Consider the following 24,591-nt stretch of genomic DNA (forward strand, 5'->3'; position numbering starts at 1 on the left):
TATTGTAAAACCCAGATAATACAAATTTATCTGTTATGTTAACAGATATAACAGGTTGTTTTGATCTTACATGGACACAACGTAAATTCAGTTAATATTTAGCAACATATTTATTGTTAAACAGATACTGATAACAATGATATCTTTCAGTTAAAATATTCACTCAACAGACCAGAACTAATTTCTGGATTTCTGAAATAGCTCCAGTAGATTTTGACAGTTTCAGATGAAAAACATTCCACAGAAATCTTGATTTAATGCAGAAGCTCCCAGTTTATGGCACTTTGGCGTCTTGAAGGTCAAGAATACTGTGTAGTTTTTCAATTGAAGTCAAGTATTCAAACAGTACCAATAAACCAAGGTCAAGAGGCCACACTAAAGATTCCTGAAGCCAAAGGTTGTTTATCACTATTTAATTACATCCAGTACATGACTCAGTTTGTCTATTATTGTTACATAATTTAAAACATGACAACAAAATATGTGATGCTAACTGTGAAATACTATCATTTAAAACAAATGTCTACATTGTCACAATACTGCTCATTATTATCGCTTCTCTATTCAACAATGCTCTGATGCTTCAGAGCCCTCCTTTTACTTAAAAAAGAGTTTTTGTCAGTCTTAATTCTCTTTAAAGTTTAAGCTGCACTCTGCAGAGTGGTATATGTTCAAAGTTTGAATAAATTAAAATTAAAAGGAGACTATTTTACATCTTTAAATATGTCGAGAATAGATGATACTGATGATGATTACTGTCTGGTCAAGATGAGACTTACAGCCACAGAGAGGACTGGCAACAGCCCGCCATAAATGGATGCTGCTCCTTCTTTTGCCAAACAGTCTTCATACCTGTCAAAGTCCACCTCTCTTGCTGCACACACGTGGTCAATGCGGCAATCACTGTCACACTCTGTCAGGTCATAGTTGACAGAATTGAATTCATAGTACTTCTGTAGGTAGCAGCGATCATTAGCCATGCGCTCCAGTACCTGGTGCATGGAGGCTGGAGAGGCATCTGGTACCCTGAAACTCTCTGTGAGGCGGTACTCTTTCTCCCAGCGCCCTGTGGCTGCGTTAGCATGAGTGAGGTTTAGATAATAGGTCACCACATCCTGACAGTGTTTAGACATGTAGTTCAAAAGCAGAAAACAGAATAATAAAAGCATTAGAAGTCTTTTCTGGCGGTTTCTTTTAAAACACATATAATGCAAGTTTTATATTGCCACTTAGAAAATTATGCAAACTTGCAATGACTTACTTTGACCAGGAGTGTTTGTGTGTCATATTCAAAGACGCGAATTCCAGGGTTGTTGGCTCCATTTACAACTCCAGGAAGTGTTGTTTCCCATGGTGTGACACCTGGACTGAGGAACATCGTACTAATGGGAGAGCCTGTGGAAACAAAAGAGCCATCACTATTGATTACTCCAGTTTTACCAGTTTATGTATAGCACATGTTCATGTTACCATCAAGACACTGGATAAAAGAGAAACCACACTATTAAGTGATGACCAAGTGAAAATAATAATTCAATAGATGACTGGTTCAAAACAAGGTAAAACAAATATTGCTACTCCAACAGTGACCTACCCTCGGTGTTGTAGAACATGCGGAAACTATCAGTATGGTGATGGCCAAAGAACTGCCCAGCAATGACAGAATGATGCTTGTCAATTAAGTCCAAGTATTGCTTGTTGAACTTTGGTGTGAACCATGGCTTACTTCTTTTCTTCTCGAAGAAACCTGGGGGAACGTGGCCAATAATGTAAACCTAGTAGACAGACCAATATAGTTAGGAAAAATAGTTCAACTATTGCTAAATTTAGTTAGGTTTTTGCAGAGCTGGCGTTTATCTGAGCTAGAGCAAGATTTAGTTATGCAGGTTAACAGCTTTCTCAGTAGATATTCTCAAAAGCTATCCTTCCATTTTACTCTACTAAAAAATCATCAAAAAGAGGTATTCATTCTGAATATCATATTTTATTGGAAGCATAGAAGCAAATTAAAGGAAAATTGGTTAGTTGTTTGTGAAAGTCCCCAACATCCAATAGGATGCCCTCGATATTAGGTTGAATTCGAATCCTTTTGCAGTGCATGGACAAAGATGCCTTGCCTTCTCTTTGTTGTTGGCGGCCTCCGTTAGGACCTGATCTGCCCAGCTAAACTGGCCAGCAGGGTCGGCCATGTTCTGGGTCAGCTTGTTCTGGTCATAGTAGAGATTAGTGTTCAGGACCAGCATCCTGAAACCCGTTCGATTCAGTAGCTTTTCTGTGTAAAATCCACCTGTGCAAGAGGAACATTTCAGAAAGTGTGTTTTCAAATGTGTAATTTGTTTTTTATCCCATGTACTAAAAGCTTATGTACTGATCCTTTGGGAAGCAGTTGTGAATATGTTTGTCTGTTCACCTTTTGCAAACGTCCCTTGGGACTGTGGATCCAACCAGTCCTGCCACATTTTTGCTGTTTGGTCATAGATATAATTTTGGGCTGCAGGGAGCTGACTCTTAGGATGGTAATCATGGTTACCCAGGGCAGAGTACACTTTAGTCTCTAAGGAAGGCAATAATACAAAACTTTAATCATTGGTTAGAGTTATAAATAATAAAACACAGTGGTTAATTTTGATGTGGGATGTTTTCTCCTGTTATTATACAGAGATTTCACACTTACTTGGAAAGACCTCTTGTATAATGTCTGTGAGGTTGTGGATAATATTGAGCACAGCCTCCTCTCCCAGATCCTCATTGGGTACATGTGGTGTGTCATCTCTTGAGAAGTAAAACAGATTGTCGGAATAAATGCATAGTAGGGGGAAATGAAAATTTCTTCGGAACACTTACAAAGGATCAACTACCTGCAGTAGTGGACCTACCTGCTGTTCCCCAGCAGTGCATTATATCTCGTAAACTACATAAACACATAACTGTGAAGGTTGACAACATATGAGTATGACACTGGCCAGCCATATTCACGAATAAATGTTCCTGTCAGGATACATACCCTGTCCACACGATGAAGTCCGGGTCTGGTAGGATCTTTTTCATCGCATACACAGAGGAGTTGATAAGGTGCCACGGCGAGTCACACACATAGTCTCCAAACTGACCAGCACCAACTGCAGGTCGTGTCCCGCTGGATGCGCACACCAGCTCGGGATTGTTGCTCAATTCGTATGTTGGGTCCCAATGCAAATCCGTGATATGCCAGAAGTTCCCTGGATAGAAGACGACGCGTAATTGCGCGCAGTAAGTTGTGGCTGCACCATGCAAAGAAATCTCCAAGAAACGTTATAATGCGGTATGGGTATGATATTATTGCTGCTTACCTGACAGTGCAAGAGCCTCTTTTAGGACCAGACAGGATAAGACCAACCCGACTGTAGACATGTTGAAGTCTTTCAAGAAAGCCAACAAACCGCAGAAGTCAAGCCGCGGTTTTAAAGGTAAGGCTATAAAGGACAACGCAAGATAAGATAGCGCTATTCATGACGCGTTTGTAGCTGGAGGGTGGTCCATTGTAAAGCAAGTTCTCAGGCTTGCTTTGTATTTATTTACCTTTAGTGATACCAGTAAAGTAAAAAAACAAACAAAAAAAACGGTAGACTAATATGGCCAACAGCTCACCAATGATAAAAAAGCATCAATGCGCAGTTTTGCTATTATTAGGCTTCACTTCAAAGTGCCATAAAAAGCATGACGATAGTCTATATCAGACTCTATTCCTAGTAGTGACATAAGTTCATTGAGCCTCATCTATTTTTATGGAGGGTGAAGATAAATTCAGTGGAGCCGCTTTTACATGTGGTTTTAATTACATGTATGAAGTTGATGTACTGTACACAATGAATGTAGATGCATTCACAGCACAAATATGTGGGGTTTTCTTATTTCAATCGACTTGTTAATGTTTTCATTCTTGCTCCAAAACATTTTTTAATTATTATTATTTGTTTTTAAAGCAGCTGTGTTGAGATGCGTATGCCTTCTTGGGTGATACTCGTATTTGTCAGAGCGAGACGTTAGAATTAATTTACTATTAACTGATGTTTCATTGGAATTATAAAAAACATATATTGTCTATTTTTTTGACAGTGAGGTGATATTTTACCTTCAGAAATGTTCTAAAAGTAAAAGAATTGGATAATTGTTCAAATTTGAATATATTACGCCTGTGTTGTTTTCTAAACACAGTTATGCGTTCAAATGTTTGAATAATCAAGAAATGTAATTTGTAAATAAAAACAACCTGTATCCTTCGAGAGCTGCGTATTTCCGGCTGCACATTCGACCACAGAACAATTTAGTTATTCCACCCCGCGCTTGGACTGTCAGGTAGATTTTTCTTCCTGACTGTCTACCGCTCCGCTGAGCAACACCAACCAAGGCTACGGTTAACAAACGCTGAAGTTTGGGTTAAAACCATAGCCCATATTTTTGCACTAGCCATCTTGGCGCCGAAGTAGGAACTATAGTCTGACAAGCAAAACTAAGGGCTAAAAAAATCCCTGAATTCCGCGCGACTGTCGGTTTGGCGGGACTTCAGCTATGCGCATGCGCTATACATGAAGTTTGACGCGCGGGACCACACTAGGAAGAACGCAGTAGAAGTGTGTGCGGCTACAGATCCAGCTTGGCAGTGTTAGTCACATTTTACAATAGATTTTAGTTCCGTTTCGTAAAGTTATATCTAAGTGGCCAACATGTGGAATCAGGGTGAGTTTAATGTCCACATTAATGTGATTATAAGGCGGCCAGGTGGCTTGTTGACGTTGTCTTGTGGCTAACGTTAGCTTGACTACTGTGTTGCTTCTTTGTTATTCAGTGGTTGATGCTAATGTTAGTGAGTAAAGTCGTGTGCAGAATGAATGGGAAGCATGCCGAATAAATGGTTGCTTATATCAGCTGTCTCTGTCGTTTTGCTCTTTCAGGAGGGTACAGTGAGTCAGGTATGGCCGGGGGTTACACTCAGTCTCCAGGAGGCTTTGCATCGCCTGCATTATCCCAGGGAGGAGAGAAGAAAGGGGTCAGTACTGCATCTTGCACTACAACCTAACAGCTTGAAACAGACGTAAAACAATATTTGTGCCTCGAATAGGACAAAAACAACAAGATAACTTAAGGAACAATTTTATCTTTTTAATGGTTTCTTTAACCTATCATAACTGTATTCCCTTGTTCCTCCTTACACATTTGTACACAATCTTTGTGTACAAATACAAACATGTACTGACTGAAAAGTAAATGTTGAGACACACTAGTCAATCATTGTGTGTGTGTGTGTGTGTGTATTTTTGCAGAGAACTCGTGCCTCACAAATAGTCCCCTGCACAGTGTCCCAGCTAATGTCTGCTTCTCAGGCTGATGAGGCCTTCAGAGTAGGAGAAGTGGAAGTTACCCAGGTAAGATGAATCAAAGCAGGGACTGCCTGATGGCATAGCATGCAGTTAGAAGTAATTTAACTTCTCTGACTTCTGAAGTCGACATGACAAAAATGTCAAAATAGTTATTGTCTTGAAATTGATTGCACCGATAGTCTAAAACTAAAATCTATTCATTGTAGAAATCCAGTGATGGCTTCATATTACCATTCTGGGTCTATAATCAGTGAATGTGTGGTATTTGTTTTGAAAAATGAGTAATGATTGATCACCATCAGAACTGTTTCTGGTAGAGCTGAAATGAGCCGATTAATCAATGAGTCAGTTGAGAGGAAAAGGAAGATGCAGATATTTTGAAGTTCAGTGAAGTTCTAAATTTAAAGCAAGCAGTTTGAGTAAATGATCTTTGGCCTTGATATGCTAAAGAAGAAAACAACTGTGAAAATAACTGACATGAAAGTAACCATAACTTGCATTCCTAGTTGTCAGTTCAGTCCTGTGTAATTCAGTTGATTCATTAATCAACCATTTATTTAATCTGTAAAAGATAGTGTTATTTTGTTTTAGTATGGTCTTTGATACAAACTATATGCTGGAAATCTACTTAATTTTGTGGTTCAAATGTAGATACATGCTTTCTATGACTAGTCACTGAATTTTTACCCTCTGTGAGGAGGAAATAGTTGACTCATATCTTGCTGTGTCCAAGAGAGGATTCAGTTTCCTGCTTCTACTTTTGAACACTAGCAGTAAACATTCAAATTTTTGGGATTAACATTTGTTTTATGTCACATTTATAAACTCAAGTGATAATACAATGACGAATGTTGTTACATTCCTATATAAGGTATGCAGTCATTAACCTTTCCTGACTGTGTTGTTTAATAACAGTTCATGATTTGTGTTGTAGGTCACTATTGTGGGTATCATCAGAAGCACAGACAAATCCATGACCAACATCCAGTACAAGGTGGATGACATGACGGGTGCGCCCATGGATGTGAAGCAGTGGGTAGACACAGAGGCAAGTTATCACTATTCTGCTGTTGCACTTGAGCTCAGTCTTTTGTGAGTGATGAACCATGAGCCATTTAGCAGTAAAATCTAAATATGCAATAAGTAAAACCCTTCACGGTGACGGCTACAATGTTGCCATCATTCTATTGTATGAAATCGATCATTAATAAGCATCATATTTGATCAACAATGAATCTCACTTCTGGAATTCAATTGTATAGTTAAGAGTTTTGGTTCACAAGCAGTCGTTAACACAACTATAGAAACAACAGGTGTATAAATATTCAATGACACCAAATTATTAGAGTAAATAATTATACCAGCATGAATTAAAATTGGAGGATCAAGATTCAAAGAACGTGCCAAGTGGTGAGTAAAAATCCCACTTTTTGCTATCATTATTAATTAGTTCCAGTTACGTCCATTGAAAATTTGAAACCTTGTTCATGATTTCTTGTTTAGAGACTATTAGTCTTTGGTATGGGAACTTACTGAACTCAAGCACCCTAGTAATCATCTGTTTTTTATTTGTCTAGGACCCCAGTGTGGACAATACTGTGTTGCCCCCAGGAACATACGTCAAAGTCTCTGGCAATCTACGCTCCTTTCAGGTGAGTGTAGTATCCTTAAACCCTTTAACAAAGTGGAACTTGGTTTTAAGATCCCTTGCAAGGCCATATGAAAACAGATATACCCTTGTGTCATGAACAGTTGTATTGGGAGAGTTTTTACACAAGAAAACATTGTGCACATGTTTAAAATTATCTGTGTTTTTGGTGTGGTATACTGGCCAAAGTAGTTTTGTTTTCTAGAACACGTGTGGTTTATTTTACCTTGTGTGTATATGTTTCCCAGAGTCATTTCCTCCCTGTAGTTGCTCTGGAATTTGAAGGTGTGTGTTTGTCTTCTCATCTCAGAACCACAGATCTGTTGTGGCATTCAGTGTCAGGCCCCTGGAGGACATGAATGAAATCACCTCGCATATGCTGGAGGTTGTCCAAGCACACATGGCGCTCAGCAAACCTCAGACCACAGTAAGAAATCTTAAGTATACACATCGTTTACTGTTAGCTGAAACATGAGAATGAGGAAGTTGGGGTCAGTTCCTATGGTTACTAGTCTGAAATCAATACATTTTTCTCTGCCGTTTTCCCACAAAGAATGTTGTCTAATTTGCTGCTGTCACAATTCTGCGTATTTATGTGTGAGGATGTCCTGTATGACGTTACTGTGAAAATTTGTCAACACAAGTCACGCTTTGTTTCTCTTTCAGTCGGGTGCAGGTGGAGGAATGACCAGCAGCAGCGTCCCACCCATGTCACGGCCAACCATGGGTAGCTCAGTAGGGATGGGAGGGAGCTATGCCGGTGGTAACGACATGGCTAACAATGGGTTAAGCCCAAATCAGAATCAAGTAAGTGAATGAGTGAGAAAGCAGTCACAAAAAATCTTTCATAAATCCCTGAAACTCCGTACTCAAGGATCTGTGAAGAGCCATGGTCCACGACCAAATGCTGTTGTTTCCTAATTACAATTTAATATGGAGAAGAGCGTTGATTAGAAAGAAATTTTCAGTTATTTGTCAGATTAAAAGCTGTTTTCACACTGAATATATTATCTCGTACTTCCTGTCTCCATCCTGTAAATACCATTTGCATTAATGGCTTTCTCAGAAAAGCAACTAGTAGTTTCACAAAGAGAAGCTGCTAAATTGTCAAGATTCTTCTTTTCGCAGTTTAACTGAGTGGTTGTGTAATGTGTCTTACGTTTTATCAAATTAGGTGCTGTGTTTGATTCGGAGCTGCCCTGAACCGCAGGGTATCAGCATTCAGGATCTAAAGCAGAGGCTCAGTGGCATAAGTCTGGCTGTCATCAAGTAAGAGAAGTTCTGCTTTAAGGTTTTAAGAGATAAATAATAAATATAATTTGCGGTGTTGTAGTGAACTAGAGCAGTACAGTTGGTCTGCAGAAAACCTTCCAAAGCTACAAAGGATAACATTAAATCAATGATATGATGAATGACTCTTTGACACTGAAGTATTTAATACTTTTGTTTTGCACAGATGAAAGCTATGAGTTTTTTTGGTTTTTTCAAACATTTCTTTTACATAATGTACTGCAATATTTATGTTTCTCTTTGTGCTCTAACAGGCAAGCAGTGGAATTCCTAAGCAACGAAGGCCACATCTTTTCCACCATCGACGAAGACCACTACAAATCAACAGACAACGATGATTAGACAACTGCTCCTCCTTCCAAATTCTTCTTGAATTTAACGAGACAGAACACTTTAGTATGGGGTTTTTCAGCTCAAAGCTATCAACAAAGTAGAAGCCTCTCTGACCTCTTTAATGGCACAGAACTGAGTGAAATCCTGTACGTCCTTGTCTGTTAAGATACTGTGGGTGATGTTCGTCAAACAACACTTGGTTTAGGTTAGGTGGTGCACATCCTGTATTCCTGAGGTTGCTTTTGCTATTTTGCAGATCACATCAGTGTCGATGAAGCCGTTGGTGGCATTTATTACTATGTGTCTGTGTGTACCCCTCCCCCCTGTAAAGCATTTTGTAATAAGATTTGGAAAACAAGTACTCAGTTTATTTTGTGTTTGTTACGTACTTACAAATTAAAATGTTATACAAAATACTAGTTTACCTTGAATTTTTTTAAATTAAAAAGAACAGTTTCTTCAGAAAAAAACTATATTCAAATATTTTCTGTACAGCAGGATTAGAAATTATAAAAACCCCTTTACTTTTACATATTTAGTTTAATGAAAAATCACCCACAATTCTAGTAATATTTGCAAGTTTATTAAGACTTAAATACAGCCATAAGTTACATCTGCATTGACACCTTTATCTTAGCGTAACCACAAACTGAGTTTTGCACTTTGCAGGTCAGCCAACACACACGTGAACATCTATAAGGTGTCAAAGAGTCACACTGTTGGAAAAAAAAAAAAAAACATTGACAGTTTGAATAAACCCAACAAGTCTGGGTGCATTTAGATGTCATATTTTATGATGATATATTTTGTACAAGGTTAAAGTGACAAATCAATCCACACACAATTGATAGTTTTCAACCTTCAAAACATTGGAGGTGGTAAACAATAGTTTGCCTTTTATTGCCATTTTGAAGTACACTATTAAGTTCTTTAACTGAGTTTTTTTTTTTTTTTTAAGAAAGTGTGAGCACTACTTGCTGGTGATTAGTTTGATGTGGCTGAAGGGGGAGAGTTTCTGCTACTGCTGCTGCATTCATGCTGTTTTGTGGTTTGGACTGTCGCTTCTCAAGGACGGGATTGAGTCCTTTCTGTTAAGAGTTCGCATTATTACACAATGTATATGTCAATGTGAGGTTGACATATACATTCCATTGCTGCCTACAGCATGTGAAGCTATATGTAATAAGACTGTATATTGAATGTTGACTATATACAGCATTTACTGCATAGTATTGCACAATATAAATATGATATTGTATACAAAACTACAATCATTGCTTGGCAAAGTACCAAACGGTTAAATCAACACTTTCCTAACAGTCTGTACAAAAAGTGTTTGAATTGCAAAGGTAGTATTTGTTCCATCAAAGTTTGCATGTGGTAGACTAATGGTTGCATAGATACAGAAGCTTAGAAACTTAAATAAGGGTGAAGTATTTTGGGTGGAACAATAAAATGATGAGAAGAAATTTTGCTAACCACATGACAATAAAAGGAGAGTTAAAGAGACTGGAGGATGCTGTCTCAGCATCTGTGGCCAGACGTGCTATTATGGAACAAATTCATATCACACTGATTTACCAGCAAACTGTAAGGAAGATAGTTGAATAATTTCATATTAAACTAAAGGGGTTAAAACAAATACACTGAGCATGACATCGCATGAGTTTGAACACAACATTTGGGATTTCATTCCCAAGCACCTAAAAACTGAATTATTCATTTTTGGCATGGCATATTTCACAACATCAGCATGATATGTATATTTTAGTAGAACATGACATTCTCTTGTGCTTTCTTCACTATAACTGAGAAAGTGTCGTCCACAGTTTCATAGTCATGGTCACTGTCCACATCTGCTTCGAGGTCACCCAGGGGCACTAAGGGAGAAAGAAGCGTACAAAATATTTTAGATTTGCAGTATTTTTATTTTCCTCTATGCGCTCAAGTTCTTGCCATGTTCTATTCTTTTTTTAAATGATATTATGTCTCACCAATCTAAATCAAAGCCCAAATTTCAAATCCACCTTAAAGTGCAGCCATTCAGAATTACTATTAAACTGTTTGATTTCCATCTTAAGAGCTAGTTCTGAGAGACCAGAATGTGGAATTTTCTCTGGTAGGCTTCTTTTTTTTGTTCAAAAATAGTAAAAACACTTGAATAAATGGGCGATACGTTTCTTCATTTTGAATCATTCCTACACACTGGTGCCATAGCTTCAGAAAATGTGTATAACTAAATTTAGTCCCCAAAAGAACCACTACTGCCCCATGCTTTAGTACCTTTTGTTACCAAATACAGTGTGCCTTTGTTTAAAGAAGGTATTTGACCTTTTCCACAGACCAGAAAGGAAATGATAGCTAGAAGATGTGACAATATGCAGTAGAATAACAATAGAATTGCCCTTTAATTGTAATAAGAGCAAAAAGAGCTTCACCTTTTTTCTTTGCCTCTTCCAGTCTTATGTAAGTGTTCGGCAAAGCCTTGCATGGTCTCATTTCACTTGCTGACTGCTTTCGGGGTGTGACTGGCGGAGGTTCATCATCTAAGCAAGTCTACACAAAAAGAGGAAGTGAAAAATATTTGTTTAGTACAAGCGTGATTGCATTTGGAAAAAAAATGGAAACATCCGTTTTCTTTTTAAGACAGTCATGGTGTCAGAAAAAGACTATAATTACTCTGTGGTGGAGTTTACAGAAAATTACAACAGAAACTTGTTACAGTTAAACCTTCGCACATTTTAATTAACTCTTGTGAGTGTTATTCAAGTATTTGGAGGTATACTTACTGGAGGCGGTGGAGCTGGGGGCCTTCTTTTGGTATTTAAAGTCAAGTCACTGAACTGTTTGGTTGGAACACTTTTGCATGGTTGTTGTTTGGATTGTTGCGCCTTTGCTGCTTTCTTCGAGGACTTTGATGATGCCTTTTTGGAAGCTTTTGAAAATGACAGACTTGGCTTCGGTGGTCGAGGGGGAGGAGCCACATCCGAGTTATCCTGTTTGCGAAATTCATAGAAGAACGTGTCTGTCACCTCAGTAACCCTATCCACTCGGCACTTAGGGTATTGACCCTCGGGCCATGGCAGAGGGTCCTTAGTAAACGACACAGACATAGAGACCCACTGGGTTGGGATCTCAAAACAGCAGTCTGGCCTGTGTGCAAAGCTTGCCTGGATGGTGGGCTCCAACATGGCCCCCTCAATCCTAAGACATGCAAACCCGACCAGCGGATCCGTCTCGAGTTCTGTATCACGGCTCACCACTTTAACATCCAGTGGCAAACTACAATCCTTACCCAAGTCCTTGAGTCTGTATTTCTTGTTATCACTGAGTACTTCCACAAAGTGACCCTGCATGTAGAGAGGAAGAAAAATCTCCTCTTTGTCATCCTCCTGTTTGACTTCCTCTTCGTCATCATCATCATCATCATCATCATCATCCCCATCGGTAGGTTCTTGAAGACGGTGACACACAAGAGCCTCAACGGACTGCTTCAGTCCCGTGGTGCTTTCACAAGGCAACTCCACTCTATCGCAGCGCCCAATCTCCAGCTGATCCCCCACGCTGAGGGCAGGCAGGCCCTCCTCCTCCACTTCCTCACAGTTCCTTGTGACACTGACCTTCAGACCTGGGATCTGGATTGAAGCAGCATACAGCTCATACACCGAATTAAATTCTCTCGGCCGTCTCCGAAATCTTCCACCATATTGCTGAGATACCAGAAAGTACTGCTGCACCTTCCGGCTCTTCAGACTGGATAACACAACCATGGCTGAAGTTCCTTTCTTGTGCAAAACCAGGCGCTCGTTCTTGTTGAGTTCTGGCAGCCAGCTGCACTTGAACAGAGAGCGGGTCTCTGGGCCTTCTAATACCTCGACTACTACAGGAAACGATTTGTCTGGCTGAGAAAGGACTTCTGTCAGACTGAGTGGAGTCACGAAATTTACGTCTTTACACACATCAGTGACATCAACCACATCCACCTCTAAGCTGGACGGGAACTTCAGCACGTTCTTTCTCACTGTAGAAAGATGAGATAAACTGTTAGAAAATGTAGCAAAGGTGCTGACTGAAATTAAATGAAATGATGTTGTAATTAATCAAGCATGTCTAGAACCTTGAATTTAAGTAAAAGTACTGATATGACATAAATACAGTCTATTCTCCCTTCAAATTTCTAAAATACGAACAGCAAAATGAACTTGAAGTTTCACAAGTAAAACTACTCATCTTGCAGAAAAATTCTCATTGTGAGTGGCACTCATTTTAATTTATGTACTGTTAGTTGAATATTTATTAATGTATCATATTTAATGAACTCATCAAGGATTTTGACATTTTAATAAATGAATATATAAAACCTACTGAAGCATAAATATCAGGAAATGGAACCCACCAAGTGCAAGTTCCTCAAAATCATATGAAAATGTAATTTTTGAGGAAATGTAAAAGTTACATTCCACTGTTATGTACTCATAAATTACTGTAGAAGTTATTTTTAAAATATCTATGAGCAAATTCTGATTAACAGATAAAAATGTGTAAACAAGTTTAATTATCATTTTTAAAAAATAGTAATAAATAGTGAAAAAAAATTCTTACAGTTCATGATTGCATGGACCTGGTACACTGGACTGAGGAGAAAACGTCGGTCAGATTTGGTGGTGTTCATAAAGCGAAATCTCCGACTACGCAGAGCAGGTGAGGACATGATCTCCTGCAGAGTAAAACACTCCTCGCTCTCACACTCATAAAACTCCCCTCGGGAAGAAAGAGGGATGCACACTTCAGCAGAGGCTCCTTGTTGTCCTCGAACATGGCAGCGCACTCGATCCTCTTCACCCTCATGCCTCTCAATGCAGATCACAGTCAAAGCTCTCTCAGCCCCCAATGTAAAGCTGCCAAAGGTCATTTTGGAGCGGCTGGTGAAAGTGAAGGGAAGGCAGGATTGTAGGTCGACAGGCCTCAGTCTCATCATCTCCTCTACAGTGCTGTAAGGCATCTCTTCTGGAACCACCTTGAACAAGCCTGAGAAACATGTCAACTGTCAGCGAGCAACCGCAAAACAAATTTAGCTGTTCTCATGAGAATGTTGTAAATATCTCAGACAAACCTGTGTGGTTGATAGGCAGCTCAAACTTCACACTGTCGCTGATGTCTTCACAGCAAACTGATACGAGCTCAATGTTGATGACCTTAATTAGATCCCCAGTAGAAAAGCACACTTCGCTTCCAGAAATTTCATATATAGAACCTGACATACAAAGTGAGAAATAAAGAAAGAGGATAAACCTTTGGCAATTTTTACTTAACTGAGACATAATCTTACACACTCTAATATGATTTTTATCAGCTGTAAACAATGTAGATTTTTCAACTATGACAATGTCTCATTTAGTGCTCAGAAAGGAAGGAATTCCAAGATATATATATTTAGATAGATATAGATAGATAGATAGATAGATAGATAGATAGATAGATAGATAGATAGATATATCTATATCTATATATTTATAGATATATATATAGATATATATGCAAAAGATACAATATTGAAATCCACACAATTATAACAATATCTCTTCAAATCTATAATTGCTTCAGCTTTGTCCTCATCTACACATTTACACTCACTGACCTCACATCTGGATTTCGTACTGAATAAAACTAATTTTAAAAAAGGCCTACCTTGGAAATACACTCCGGAGCAAACTTGTAGAATTTTGGGCAGACAGGTATTGTTCAAAGATCCAATAAATTCTTGAAGTGGCAAAGCAGTTGTGCCTGCCATCGCTGATGTCTCGGCGTGCTGCAATCAAACATGAAGGCAGGCAGCAAATGACAAGCGCAGCACAAAAGAGGTCTGCTTTCTCAGCTCAAAACCACAAACGTAAATGAGGAAGTTACAGCAGCCATTTGCAGAACTTTTGCATTCACAGACAATAACCAAGTGATACAGCTTAGTTTTAATGAGAGGGTATGAAAGAAAAGGTGTGTTTTTGATGTTTGTTTTCCCCATTTAGTAAGCTATCACCAAAATAAAATAGACAACACTGTAAGTTGAGTTTTATACCTTATTTATGGCAGTGTGTGTACATTCTGTGTGTGTGACAGAGATATTGGCAGCTATAAATATTTCTGTGTAAAATTCTAAGTGCTCCCCTACCATCAAAAAGGCAAAATCAACTTGTGTGTCTATATGTCAAGTAGATCCACTTGTTGGTGTGCTCATGCTCAAATGCTTTGTATCATATCTAATTGTGTGGCCAGATTACCCAGAGCCAGTGGGTTTCAAAGGAGTAATACCAAACCACGCAAATAATGGTTGTTACTTGATTCAGACAAACATGTTTTATCCAGATGAGCCAGGAAATAGGATTCTGGAGTTCTTTATTAATTTCATTTTTAGTAAGATACCAGTATTCTATCAATAAATCCTACTCCTAGTGACTTTCTCCATCTATGACACATCCTTCACACTGGAAACTCTGTCTAGTTTAACAACCTTATACTCATAGTAGGAAAAGACAGCACCCGCACTTCCTTCTTCTGCAAAGAGAGACAAAACTTAAGCATCTTCCCACCTCTGTGACATGGCAATGCAGCATCTGACAAAACCCACACTTACTGAATTAACCATAAACAGCCACAAAGATCATCTACACCCACCCACAACGCCTAAACTCCTCCCCTATATCAGGCCTTTCAAACAAATATACACCACCAAGCCCCCACCTCTTCACAGAAGCTCCACTCAGATACAGTCCAAAACTTTATTTTTTTCCAGCAGCGCTTAACTATTTTGGGTCAAAGAATTACTGTCTGAAGACCCTTAGGGGTTCTTATTGGAATTCAGACTTGCCTCTGTTAACTTTAAAAACGTTATTCATTTTTTAAAAAATTAATTTGGCACAATTAAAGAATTGCAATAACAACGGTAATGATAACAATAATAATACATATCGCTTATTATGGTTTATGGTCTAATACCACATATTTTTTAGATGTCGTTTGGTAGGATTGCAGGACTACAACTCCCAATAATCCAAAGTGACGTTTACCCAACATGCACTTCGGGCTTTAGAGGCTGAAGCAAGATGGCGACTAAAATAAGCAAAGAAAGTCCCCCTCCTTTTGATTGTCCATCATGGTGAGAAAATGCACATGCTAAAGTTGTAGCACTTTGTTTGTGATGCAGTATCAAGTGCAAATGAGCAAAAGTATGGTCCACTCTTTTGTATATCCCAATTTTATACAAGAGGAAAGCTCGTAATTACTGTAGCTAACATTAGCATCGATGCAAGCTAGCAGGCTAACCCATTAACGTTGGCATTCATTTAGAAATGGCGTTGGGTGTTATTTTTTTGCTGAATATATGTTAAATTTAAGGATCGTACTTATGAACATTAGGATTTCAGTCATACGAGCAAGACTTATTCTTGTAAGTATTTTAAGTATAAAATATTTCTTTGCCAATAACCGTGAAGGTTTTACTCCTGCAAGAGATGGCGACTGTCATAAACGTTTTCATGTAGAGGTCGAAGTATTCACTTTTATTAATTAATCTTTAGGTATGACAAGAAAAACAAAACTCCCATTTCCATTTATCCACAGTAATGATCTGCCCGCACGCTTGTCCGCAATGTAGACTGTTGTTTCAATGTTTTAAACTGTTTGCTTTCAGGGCAGGAAAACCGCCTCCGGGGCTCCATCTGGACGTGATGAAAGGAGACAAACTGATAGAGGTAATTGGAAGCTTGGAATTACTACCTCAGGATACAGCAGCCTTATTAATTAATGTTACTTTACACTCGTGGTAAAGGATGTAAAGGCTAATAATATGGGTCTTGTAAGCACCAGATACGAGCCTGACAGTCTACTTTGTCTCAGATGTGTTTCACACTGGGGTTTTCTATGGCTGCATGGCTTCAAACGGTGCGAGAGCAGCATCAGCCCTGAGATTTAAGCTTTTCAGTGGAAAGCAACACTGTTAAGTTATGGCTCAGAGGCACAGAGATTTTATACATACCCTGGTTGTTTAAATGCTAATTAACGGAATCTTGTCTCTCCTTGTAGAAACTTATCATAGATGAAAAGAAGTACTACTTGTTTGGGAGGAACCCTGACTGGTGTGACTTCACCATCGACCATCAGTCGTGTTCACGAGTTCACGCAGCCCTAGTGTACCACAAACATCTGAAAAGGGTCTTCCTTATAGACCTCAACAGCAGTAAGACATACACTCATACTTCTTTACTCTTTTTCAGTGTCTGCAAAAGTGTGACATACGTTCTGCCCAGGGCAACAAATGAGCGGACCAGCAAAGAAACTAACTTAGTGTCCAAAACTGCCAGTTAAAATACATGAGAGCTGAAATGATTTGTTCAAGAACTAGCTGGTCAATAGACAAACAATTGTTATTGCTATATTTATTTAGATAGTCACTTAATTGGTTTTCAAGCTTAAATGCTCAGCTTCTCTCTTTGCGGTGTATTACCACTGAAAATTTAATATGAAGTATTTAGGTTTTGGGCTAAATATGACCATATAAACAATATGTAATGTAATATAAACAGACAAAATATGCTGTTTGAATATTGTAGTTTTGGTTCTGAAAAAACTTTTTAAACTATTCCCTGACATCTGATGTGAAAAGTAGGGAAAATAGTTTGGAATAACAAAAAATATTCTGTCCTGTAATGTCGTATGAATGAGGCACTTTACCAGCCATTTAATCTGGTATCAACAGAATGATGTGAGGTTTCTCACAGTCAACTTTTTACTAATAAGCTCTAGAAAATCCACATTAACAGGATAAACCAGATGGGTAGCTGGGTTTTGGGCAGAAGGTTCTCATATTACGCATAACATATGAGTCCTGCAAGAAGCTGTAAATATATGTATATATTGTAAATATTATTACTATTGTTCTATTATTATTTTATTCTTATCACTACGTCTACTGTTACATAAGCTGCTGTAACAATGTAAATTTCCCCTGGCGTGGGGAGAAATAAAGAACTTTATCTTATCTTATCTTAAAGCACACCTGCCTATTAAGTGGTTATATTTACAGTAATAATGGAAGGTAATTGCAAATAATGACTAGGTACACATTTCGATTGATCAGAGGTCCATCTTAAAGCATTATTCATTTTATTATTGCATCATCTCACAGGCTGAGGGTCTGTTCTAACTTTTAAACCTTTTTAATTGTTGCCAATCTAGCACATGGCACCTTCCTTGGACACATCCGCCTAGAGGCACACAAGCCTCAGCAGGTTCCTATAGACTCTACAATATCTTTTGGGGCCTCAACGCGGACCTACACGATCAGAGAAAAGCCCCAAACCCAAGGCAGCGCTGGCACAGGAGACAGTAAGACAGGCGATGATGAGGAGCTGAAAGGACTGCTTGGGCTTCCAGAGGAGGAGACGGAGCTGGAGGTAAATCAAGTTTCCTGACAACAGTACGCTCATTTTGTCAAACAAATTAACTGCATAAAAATGGAAGAAAAATGGCTAGATCTTGTGCCTTATGTGAGCAACTCCCTTCACATTCCTCAGTAGCTGTTTGAGGTCTGGGCTCTGTCTGGGCTGCTCCAACAGTATGTGGAGGGTCAGTGTTTTTTACCCAACTTAAAGCATAGCTTGAACAAATATAAAATCACCAGTCAAATTAAAAGATCATAAAATTACTGCAAAATCTCATTATGATTTGATTATCTGTTTGTGTCATTTGCTATTTATTAACAAGCATTTATGTTCATTTTTCCCTTGGGATCGTGGCACAAATTTTTACTATCCGGCTCAGTCAGTTATATTATAAAGTTTTGATGTCCCTGTTACAGTGCAGACACCTTACACATGTTTTGCTTTTGTTGCTTGTATCCTGCCAGAACCTGACAGAGTTCAACACCGCTCACAACAAACGCATTTCCCTGCTGACCATTGAAGAAGGCAACCTGGAAATCCAGAGGCCTAAGAGGAAACGGCGGAACTCCAGAGTCACCTTCAGTGAAGAAGACTCCATCATTAACCCAGGTACGGATCAAAGTGAATGTGGCACTCAAGTAACACAAAATCTAAGCTTGCAATGAAGCTGTATTTAAATAGTCAATTTTACTGATAATGCTAAACTGAACTTTTTTTTTTTTTATCATGGACTGTCATTGTATATAGTCTTGTTGTAAATTCCTTTCAGATTCTTGTGTGAAGGTTTTACAGCAGAAGAAGAAAATGAGTTTAGATGATTTTAGTCAAAACTTTTGACTAAAACAATTTTTCCAAGTTTACCTCTCAACCAATTTTATCTTTTGAATATACTGTATTTTCTTAATTTGTCGTCTTAGAAAAACACCACAAATGTAAGTATATTAATTAAAAATCTCATATGTGAAAATCCATGATAATGATTTTATGATAGTTACAAGCTTGGAGGTGTAAAGAAAAAGCTGTTAAAATAGCAAGACTATTGTTTTTGCCTTTCCATAGGCACCACTAGATAGTCTCCCAGCTATGCAAGCCAGTAAGAATTATACTGAGCTGCTGACTGAGCTTCCAACTCACAAGCAAAACACACCAAATGATCCATTATTGGTTGCAAGAGTGGTGACAGTAGTCTTCATGCACTCCCAGAATCTAAGGAACGGAAGATACAGTGAATTTCTTTCAAAATTGATGGCAGTTTCACCACCACAGTAGCTCCCTCTTGTTAGCATATTGCGTGGCTAATGTACGTAATGTTACCATTAGCTTTGATAATATACCCACAGATCAGAGCTCTGTGGAACTACTAATGCTGAGGGACATTCAGAATTTGTTGGAAACTTTAAGACTTGTTTGAAACCAATAAACAAGGACAGTGTGTAGGTTTCTGTGTTCTCATGTCATCTGTTGTGCCTCAGTGCAAGCTAAGCTTAACCAGTGTTTATATCTGTTTGCTTTTCTCCTGCTCTCTGTGAGCACATGTACTGCATTTTAAGTCAAATCTTAAACAAAGGTCTTCTCATTTACATGTTTTGCTGTTTCTGTTGTCAGAAACAAAACCAGATGAAATTGTGATTGAAATAAAGCCCTTTAAGATTAGATGGAAACCAGCAGTTACCTCATAGCCATTTCCAAACTGCAGCTCTGCACCACTAACCCATTGATTTATAACCACAAAGTTATCTGATAAATTGGAAGAGTTTTGCTGCGAGGGACTATGCATCATGCTGTAAATGCATAACCGAGCTATATCATTGATTAGATGCATTGATTTCCAATTTTGTTAAGAGCAAGAAATGCACTCAGCAGTATTTTAACTGTGTTTTTTTCTTTATTTACAGAGGATATAGACCCGTCAGTTGGACGCTTTAGAAATATGATTCAGACTGCTGTCATCCCCATCAAGGTAAGTTTTGATGTATGATCAGTTAATGTATTTCAGGGTACAAAGTATAACTGTGTGTAGCACTCAAGCAAAAACAATAATTAATGCTGTGTAACTCACTGGGCATGCATGGCACTAATATTCTCAGTGTTCAACACTAATAATTTGCAGAGTGCTATTTGTAGTAAGCATGTAACATCGGGCTAAATGTGTAATTTTTAAAGTTTATATCCTTCCATCCTTGCTCTAGAAACGGAGATCAGAGGGCCAAAACACTCTGGGTCTTGATGACTTGACTTCAAAACGAATCCATGGCTACAGTTTGGGTGGTGGCCTTTATGGGGACTTACCTCCTATCAGTCATGAGAACCAACCAACAGGAGCTCCAGGAGGTGCTGCAATGCAGGGAGGACTTCCTCTTCCCTTCCCTAATCCAGCACCAGAAGTAGACCTAGCCCCCGAGGCTCCCCAGCCACCCGTCACCCTCAACCCTACACCTGTAACAGCCCCCTACCTCCCAGAGACCCACAACGAGCCACGCAAAAAGAAGTATGCCAAAGAAGCTTGGCCGGGCAAGAAACCCACTCCCTCATTACTCATCTAACCAGTTTCTTCAAGCTGCTGACTCTCAGGTTCCCAGCAGATACATCAGGGACTGTGACCTGGCAGAGCTAGAGCCATTCTTTATTATAATTTTTTGTTTTGTTTTTTTGTTGTTGTTGCATCACTTATTGTCATTAGGTAAAAAAAAAAGATGTAACACAATTTCCCTGTCACAAGATATCATATACATCACCAAGTCAGCAGAATCTTCTTTATTGCGAACAGAATTAACCTAAATTTACAAGATTTGGCAGCGAGCCTCAGAGTGGCAGTCAGATTTTTTTTTCTTGAGTGACAGGCCACATGGATATAATGGGTCATTTAGTTATGTTTTCGATGGATTTGATTTGATGGATGTACAGCTGTGTTTTTTTTCTACACGTTTTAAATAATTTTTCACTCCTTCAGAATGTTGACAGTGCTTTTAAAGAAATGGCAAAAAAAACTACTTTTATATGAGATATTTTACTGTGAGAAGTCAGAAAAGTCTGAAACGTCTCAACACATAAATAGAATTTGTCAAAAACAGGGCTGCTTTTTATTTTTGAAAGCTTCATTGATATAATGTGATTAGATATTGTACTCACTGTTCTCACTCAAAGTTTTCATTACATGTATTAGACCAATATCAAATCAACTGAAGTGTCTTGCATTTTTATTACAGGCCACTAGATGGTGACTTATGCACAAAGGTTGAAGAGTTTTCATTGAGGTTTGATGGCAGGCTTGCAGGTAGCATTGTTTATAGCCTGTTGCACTAACATTAACCAAAATTATGTAAGTGGCATCCCATGAAAGTGGTGCTGCAGCTTTCAAGTTATTAATTTGGATTCTCATGCAGGTAAAAGCCATTTGCCCAGTCCTAACCATATACTGATCATACTTGTCCTTTGACTTTTTCTGGTATTGAGTTTAAAATGGTTTGTTGCCCATTTCCCAGCACAGATCTACTGTAAATACAAGGATTTTTACAGTTTTTTTTATGTTTGGCAATTAATTGGACTGTTGTCAAGTAGTAACAGAATATAGCAGGATGGATTCTAGCACAACAACAAACACCAAATTTGATGCAAAAATACAATGTTAGTAAAAACATAAAAGTTTGGATTTAGACAGTTTGGTTATATAGCATGTTAACATCTTTCACACTAGACTGTTGTTTTCTTTTCCTGAACCAATGAGAGACATAGGAACAGTCTTTGCACACAGTAGTAAAAACATAGCTCACTCTGTCAAACATGTTATCAGCTGGCTGTATTAGGTTTTTTAAAAAAAGTTTACCACAAATTTAAAACTCCAATGAAATGGTATTATTGGTATAGATAATGTGATGTTTGGGGTTTTTCTCTTTCAAATGTGGACACTACAGAGGTGACAGAAACTAAACAGTAGGTGAGATCAAAGGAGAAAAGAATCACACCTACAATGCTCGAGTCACATGGTATGATCTGGGTCTTGACCATGAGGCCACAACAAAAAATATTTGTTTTTCTTTTCAAAGAAATTGATTTGTGAGGCATTAGCTAACAAGATGTCCTGGTTTAATGGTAACTAATGGGTTAATAGATACTGTAAAACAGACTGGTTGCGTTGATAGAATGAGGAAAAAGACCAGATGACCTTAGTTTTCTTCAAAGTTCAAGTGGCCATTTTGTGGAATCTTTAAACAAGTGAAAGGTTGCAAATCTGAGACACAAAAAAAGAGACATTTCATTTTTACAAACTGTGCTGGTGACTTTTTGTCCTTGTGGGTGTGTGGATTTTGTAATGATATGGCTGTAAATAAAAAATTAATTACTTTTGATTAATGAACTTTTCTGGACCTTCATGATACTTAAGGCTTCATTCAGGTTGTGCACAAATCTACTCACTGCTCTGGTAATGCTCATCTTGACTGTATGCAGTGGAATATTGGTTTCTGATCTGTCACATCTATTATGTCAGATCATTTTATGGTGTATTTGAAGCAATTGTTGACCTCCCTTGTACGTTGAGGCATACACTTTAAGTTCTCTCTGTGAGCAATTGTCGATGCACCTGGCTTCTCTTTCTGCAGAGACGGAAATTGGAATTTTACTGACTCTCTGCTGTAGTTTCTTTGATTCACTGACACCTCTTACCATTCAAGCTACATGGTCATAGAGGTCTGTGTCCTAGTGATGTATGAACAAATACTCTTACAGACAGGGGCGTCTCTACAAATGTTTCATGGGGGTGGCAAGATGGGGCCACTGAAAGTCTTGGGGTAGCACATCAAAATCCCCCCCAAAACTAGCTGAATGTCAATCGTTATGTTGATGCTGTGTATTGGGTATGTTAACAAAAAAAATGCATGCTAATATGCCTTGCTTTCTTATATAACACTTAATGTTATTAATTAGATGATGTGCATTTAGGTGACTGCTGTTCAAAATAGTCCCCAAGAAAAGGCTAGGGTTTATTTAAAAGACAAAAGTTCACACATCATAAACCTGGGACATGGTTCAAAATCCTTAAATATTAATGAACCATCTAGAGTTAATTAATGAAGTTACTGCTAAAAGTTAGAAGTCACACACTTAGTGAAATGGAGATTTCCTGAGTGCAGTGAATGTGACTCAAGTGACTGTAGTATTAAGACATCTGTTTCTGAAGTGTCCGGCCATTTGTGAATCAGTACACCTGGGTGTAACTACACCAAGAAGACAGAAGACGACTGCAGCCAACTCAGTGAAAAGGTTATTGAAAAGCATTAATCAGAAAAACATTTGACTCTGAGTTATGTTAGGATTTATTTTTTAAAGGCACTACTAGCTTAAAACTGAAATTGATACCATATATATAAGTAGTAAAACACTGATACTAATACCATTTAATGTGTAAATAATGTATGATTTGTATTGACCTGAATGGAGGGAGAGCATCAGTCCCAGGCTCTGAAGAAGTGAATTCATCAGGGACACAACCAGGGACAGGTCAAGCTGGAAAGTTTTCACACATACACTCACCAAAAAGATGAGAGATTTGGCTTTGCTTAACAGGATATTCCCATTTCCTTATAAGGTAATAACTAATTGCACTGAAACTGGTAACTCAAGGTTGTTTAAGGGTGGAAACCATAATTATCCTATGAGCTACCTGCATCACATCACAGCAAACAAAGGAATAGATTGACAGGTAGAGAGCGGGAAAAGGTTTCTAGGAAAAGGTTTCTAGGAGAGTTCTTTTCACAGGGTGCGGTTCTTGGAGATTGGATGAATCGTGTACCAAGAGATGTGGACATATCTGTGCACCAACTAATGGGAGAACTAAGTCTAAACCACAGGTTATCCACACCTTTAGCCAATCACATTTCAATATTTTAATTACATGTTTGTGCTCTGGAACCAATCACATTTCACCATACTGTAAAAGGTGTTCTGTTCATATCAGACTTGATCCTTTTCTGAGGCGCTGTTCCAAACAGAAAAGGTCCGTGTACAAGATTCTTTTGAGACACTGATATTAGAAAATAAACAGCTTAAGTGGAGAGAAGTAGTTCATCTTCTCTCTCAAAAAACGAACACGCTCAGCAGCTACCAGTTTGAGTGGCTAAGATGGGAGAGCTGATGCATACACACCAAGACTTCACGATGTTCTGATGTAAACTATGGCTAAAATTTTGATGACAATTATTGTTTATGTCATTGTAGATTGACACTGGACAGATTTCACAGATTGGATATCTGATGGTTGGACAAAAATAAAATAATATTCTGACATGTCAAAGCCTAACAATTACTGAGAAAAAAACCCACTAATCATTAAAAAACAGGTCCTAGTTCGACACACAAGATCAGAGCTGGAATATCTGTTATCAGACCAAAATGCTGTGAATGCACATTTCCCTTCGTTAGAGAAAGTCAAGATTCACCTGGGAGCAATTTACCAATTCAGGACAGATTTAGAAAAAAAAAAGTCTAATGGAAATCTATAGAAATATCCTTGACATATTATGACAACTCGTTC

At 38.3% G+C, this 24,591-nt stretch overlaps 4 protein-coding genes across 6 annotated transcripts; 2 read left to right on the top strand and 2 right to left on the bottom strand.

Moving 5' to 3' along the window:
- Positions 1 to 91: 91 nt before the first annotated feature.
- smpdl3b (sphingomyelin phosphodiesterase acid like 3B) lies at positions 92 to 3,621 on the bottom strand. 2 transcript variants are annotated; one of them, XM_023262433.3, is made up of 8 exons: positions 3,330 to 3,618; positions 3,005 to 3,218; positions 2,675 to 2,772; positions 2,411 to 2,554; positions 2,118 to 2,287; positions 1,595 to 1,775; positions 1,262 to 1,395; positions 92 to 1,115 (listed from the first exon to the last, which is right to left on the bottom strand). In XM_023262433.3, exons 1-8 carry the CDS (start codon positions 3,388 to 3,390, stop codon positions 753 to 755), a joined length of 1,365 nt encoding a protein of 454 aa, XP_023118201.1. In that variant the 5' UTR covers positions 3,391 to 3,618; the 3' UTR covers positions 92 to 752. The 2 variants fall into 2 exon arrangements, with proteins under 2 accessions (XP_023118201.1, XP_054869630.1); XM_055013655.1 differs by having other exon boundaries at positions 769 to 1,072; positions 3,330 to 3,621.
- rpa2 (replication protein A2) lies at positions 3,109 to 9,047 on the top strand. Of its 2 annotated transcripts, XM_023262434.3 has the most exons (10): positions 3,109 to 3,249; positions 3,337 to 3,446; positions 4,932 to 5,026; positions 5,301 to 5,402; positions 6,292 to 6,405; positions 6,935 to 7,009; positions 7,316 to 7,432; positions 7,672 to 7,812; positions 8,180 to 8,274; positions 8,550 to 9,047. In XM_023262434.3, exons 2-10 carry the CDS (start codon positions 3,389 to 3,391, stop codon positions 8,635 to 8,637), a joined length of 885 nt encoding a protein of 294 aa, XP_023118202.1. In that variant the 5' UTR covers positions 3,109 to 3,249; positions 3,337 to 3,388; the 3' UTR covers positions 8,638 to 9,047. The 2 variants fall into 2 exon arrangements, with proteins under 2 accessions (XP_023118202.1, XP_023118203.1); XM_023262435.3 differs by lacking the exons at positions 3,109 to 3,249; positions 3,337 to 3,446 and adding an exon at positions 4,559 to 4,716.
- A 125-nt stretch (positions 9,048 to 9,172) lies between these two features.
- Positions 9,173 to 14,454, bottom strand: themis2 (thymocyte selection associated family member 2). The gene is made up of 6 exons (XM_023262438.3): positions 14,317 to 14,454; positions 13,742 to 13,882; positions 13,231 to 13,656; positions 11,418 to 12,649; positions 11,067 to 11,184; positions 9,173 to 10,508 (listed from the first exon to the last, which is right to left on the bottom strand). Exons 1-6 carry the CDS (start codon positions 14,417 to 14,419, stop codon positions 10,396 to 10,398), a joined length of 2,133 nt encoding a protein of 710 aa, XP_023118206.2. The 5' UTR covers positions 14,420 to 14,454; the 3' UTR covers positions 9,173 to 10,395.
- A 1,229-nt stretch (positions 14,455 to 15,683) lies between these two features.
- ppp1r8b (protein phosphatase 1, regulatory subunit 8b) lies at positions 15,684 to 22,408 on the top strand. The gene is made up of 7 exons (XM_023262437.2): positions 15,684 to 15,778; positions 16,313 to 16,373; positions 16,705 to 16,858; positions 17,857 to 18,074; positions 18,527 to 18,671; positions 19,958 to 20,022; positions 20,252 to 22,408. Exons 1-7 carry the CDS (start codon positions 15,726 to 15,728, stop codon positions 20,603 to 20,605), a joined length of 1,050 nt encoding a protein of 349 aa, XP_023118205.1. The 5' UTR covers positions 15,684 to 15,725; the 3' UTR covers positions 20,606 to 22,408.
- Positions 22,409 to 24,591: the final 2,183 nt, after the last annotated feature.

The sequence above is a fragment of the Amphiprion ocellaris genome, chromosome 9, assembly GCF_022539595.1.
Source record: "Amphiprion ocellaris isolate individual 3 ecotype Okinawa chromosome 9, ASM2253959v1, whole genome shotgun sequence".
NCBI classification, from domain to species: domain Eukaryota; kingdom Metazoa; phylum Chordata; class Actinopteri; family Pomacentridae; genus Amphiprion; species Amphiprion ocellaris.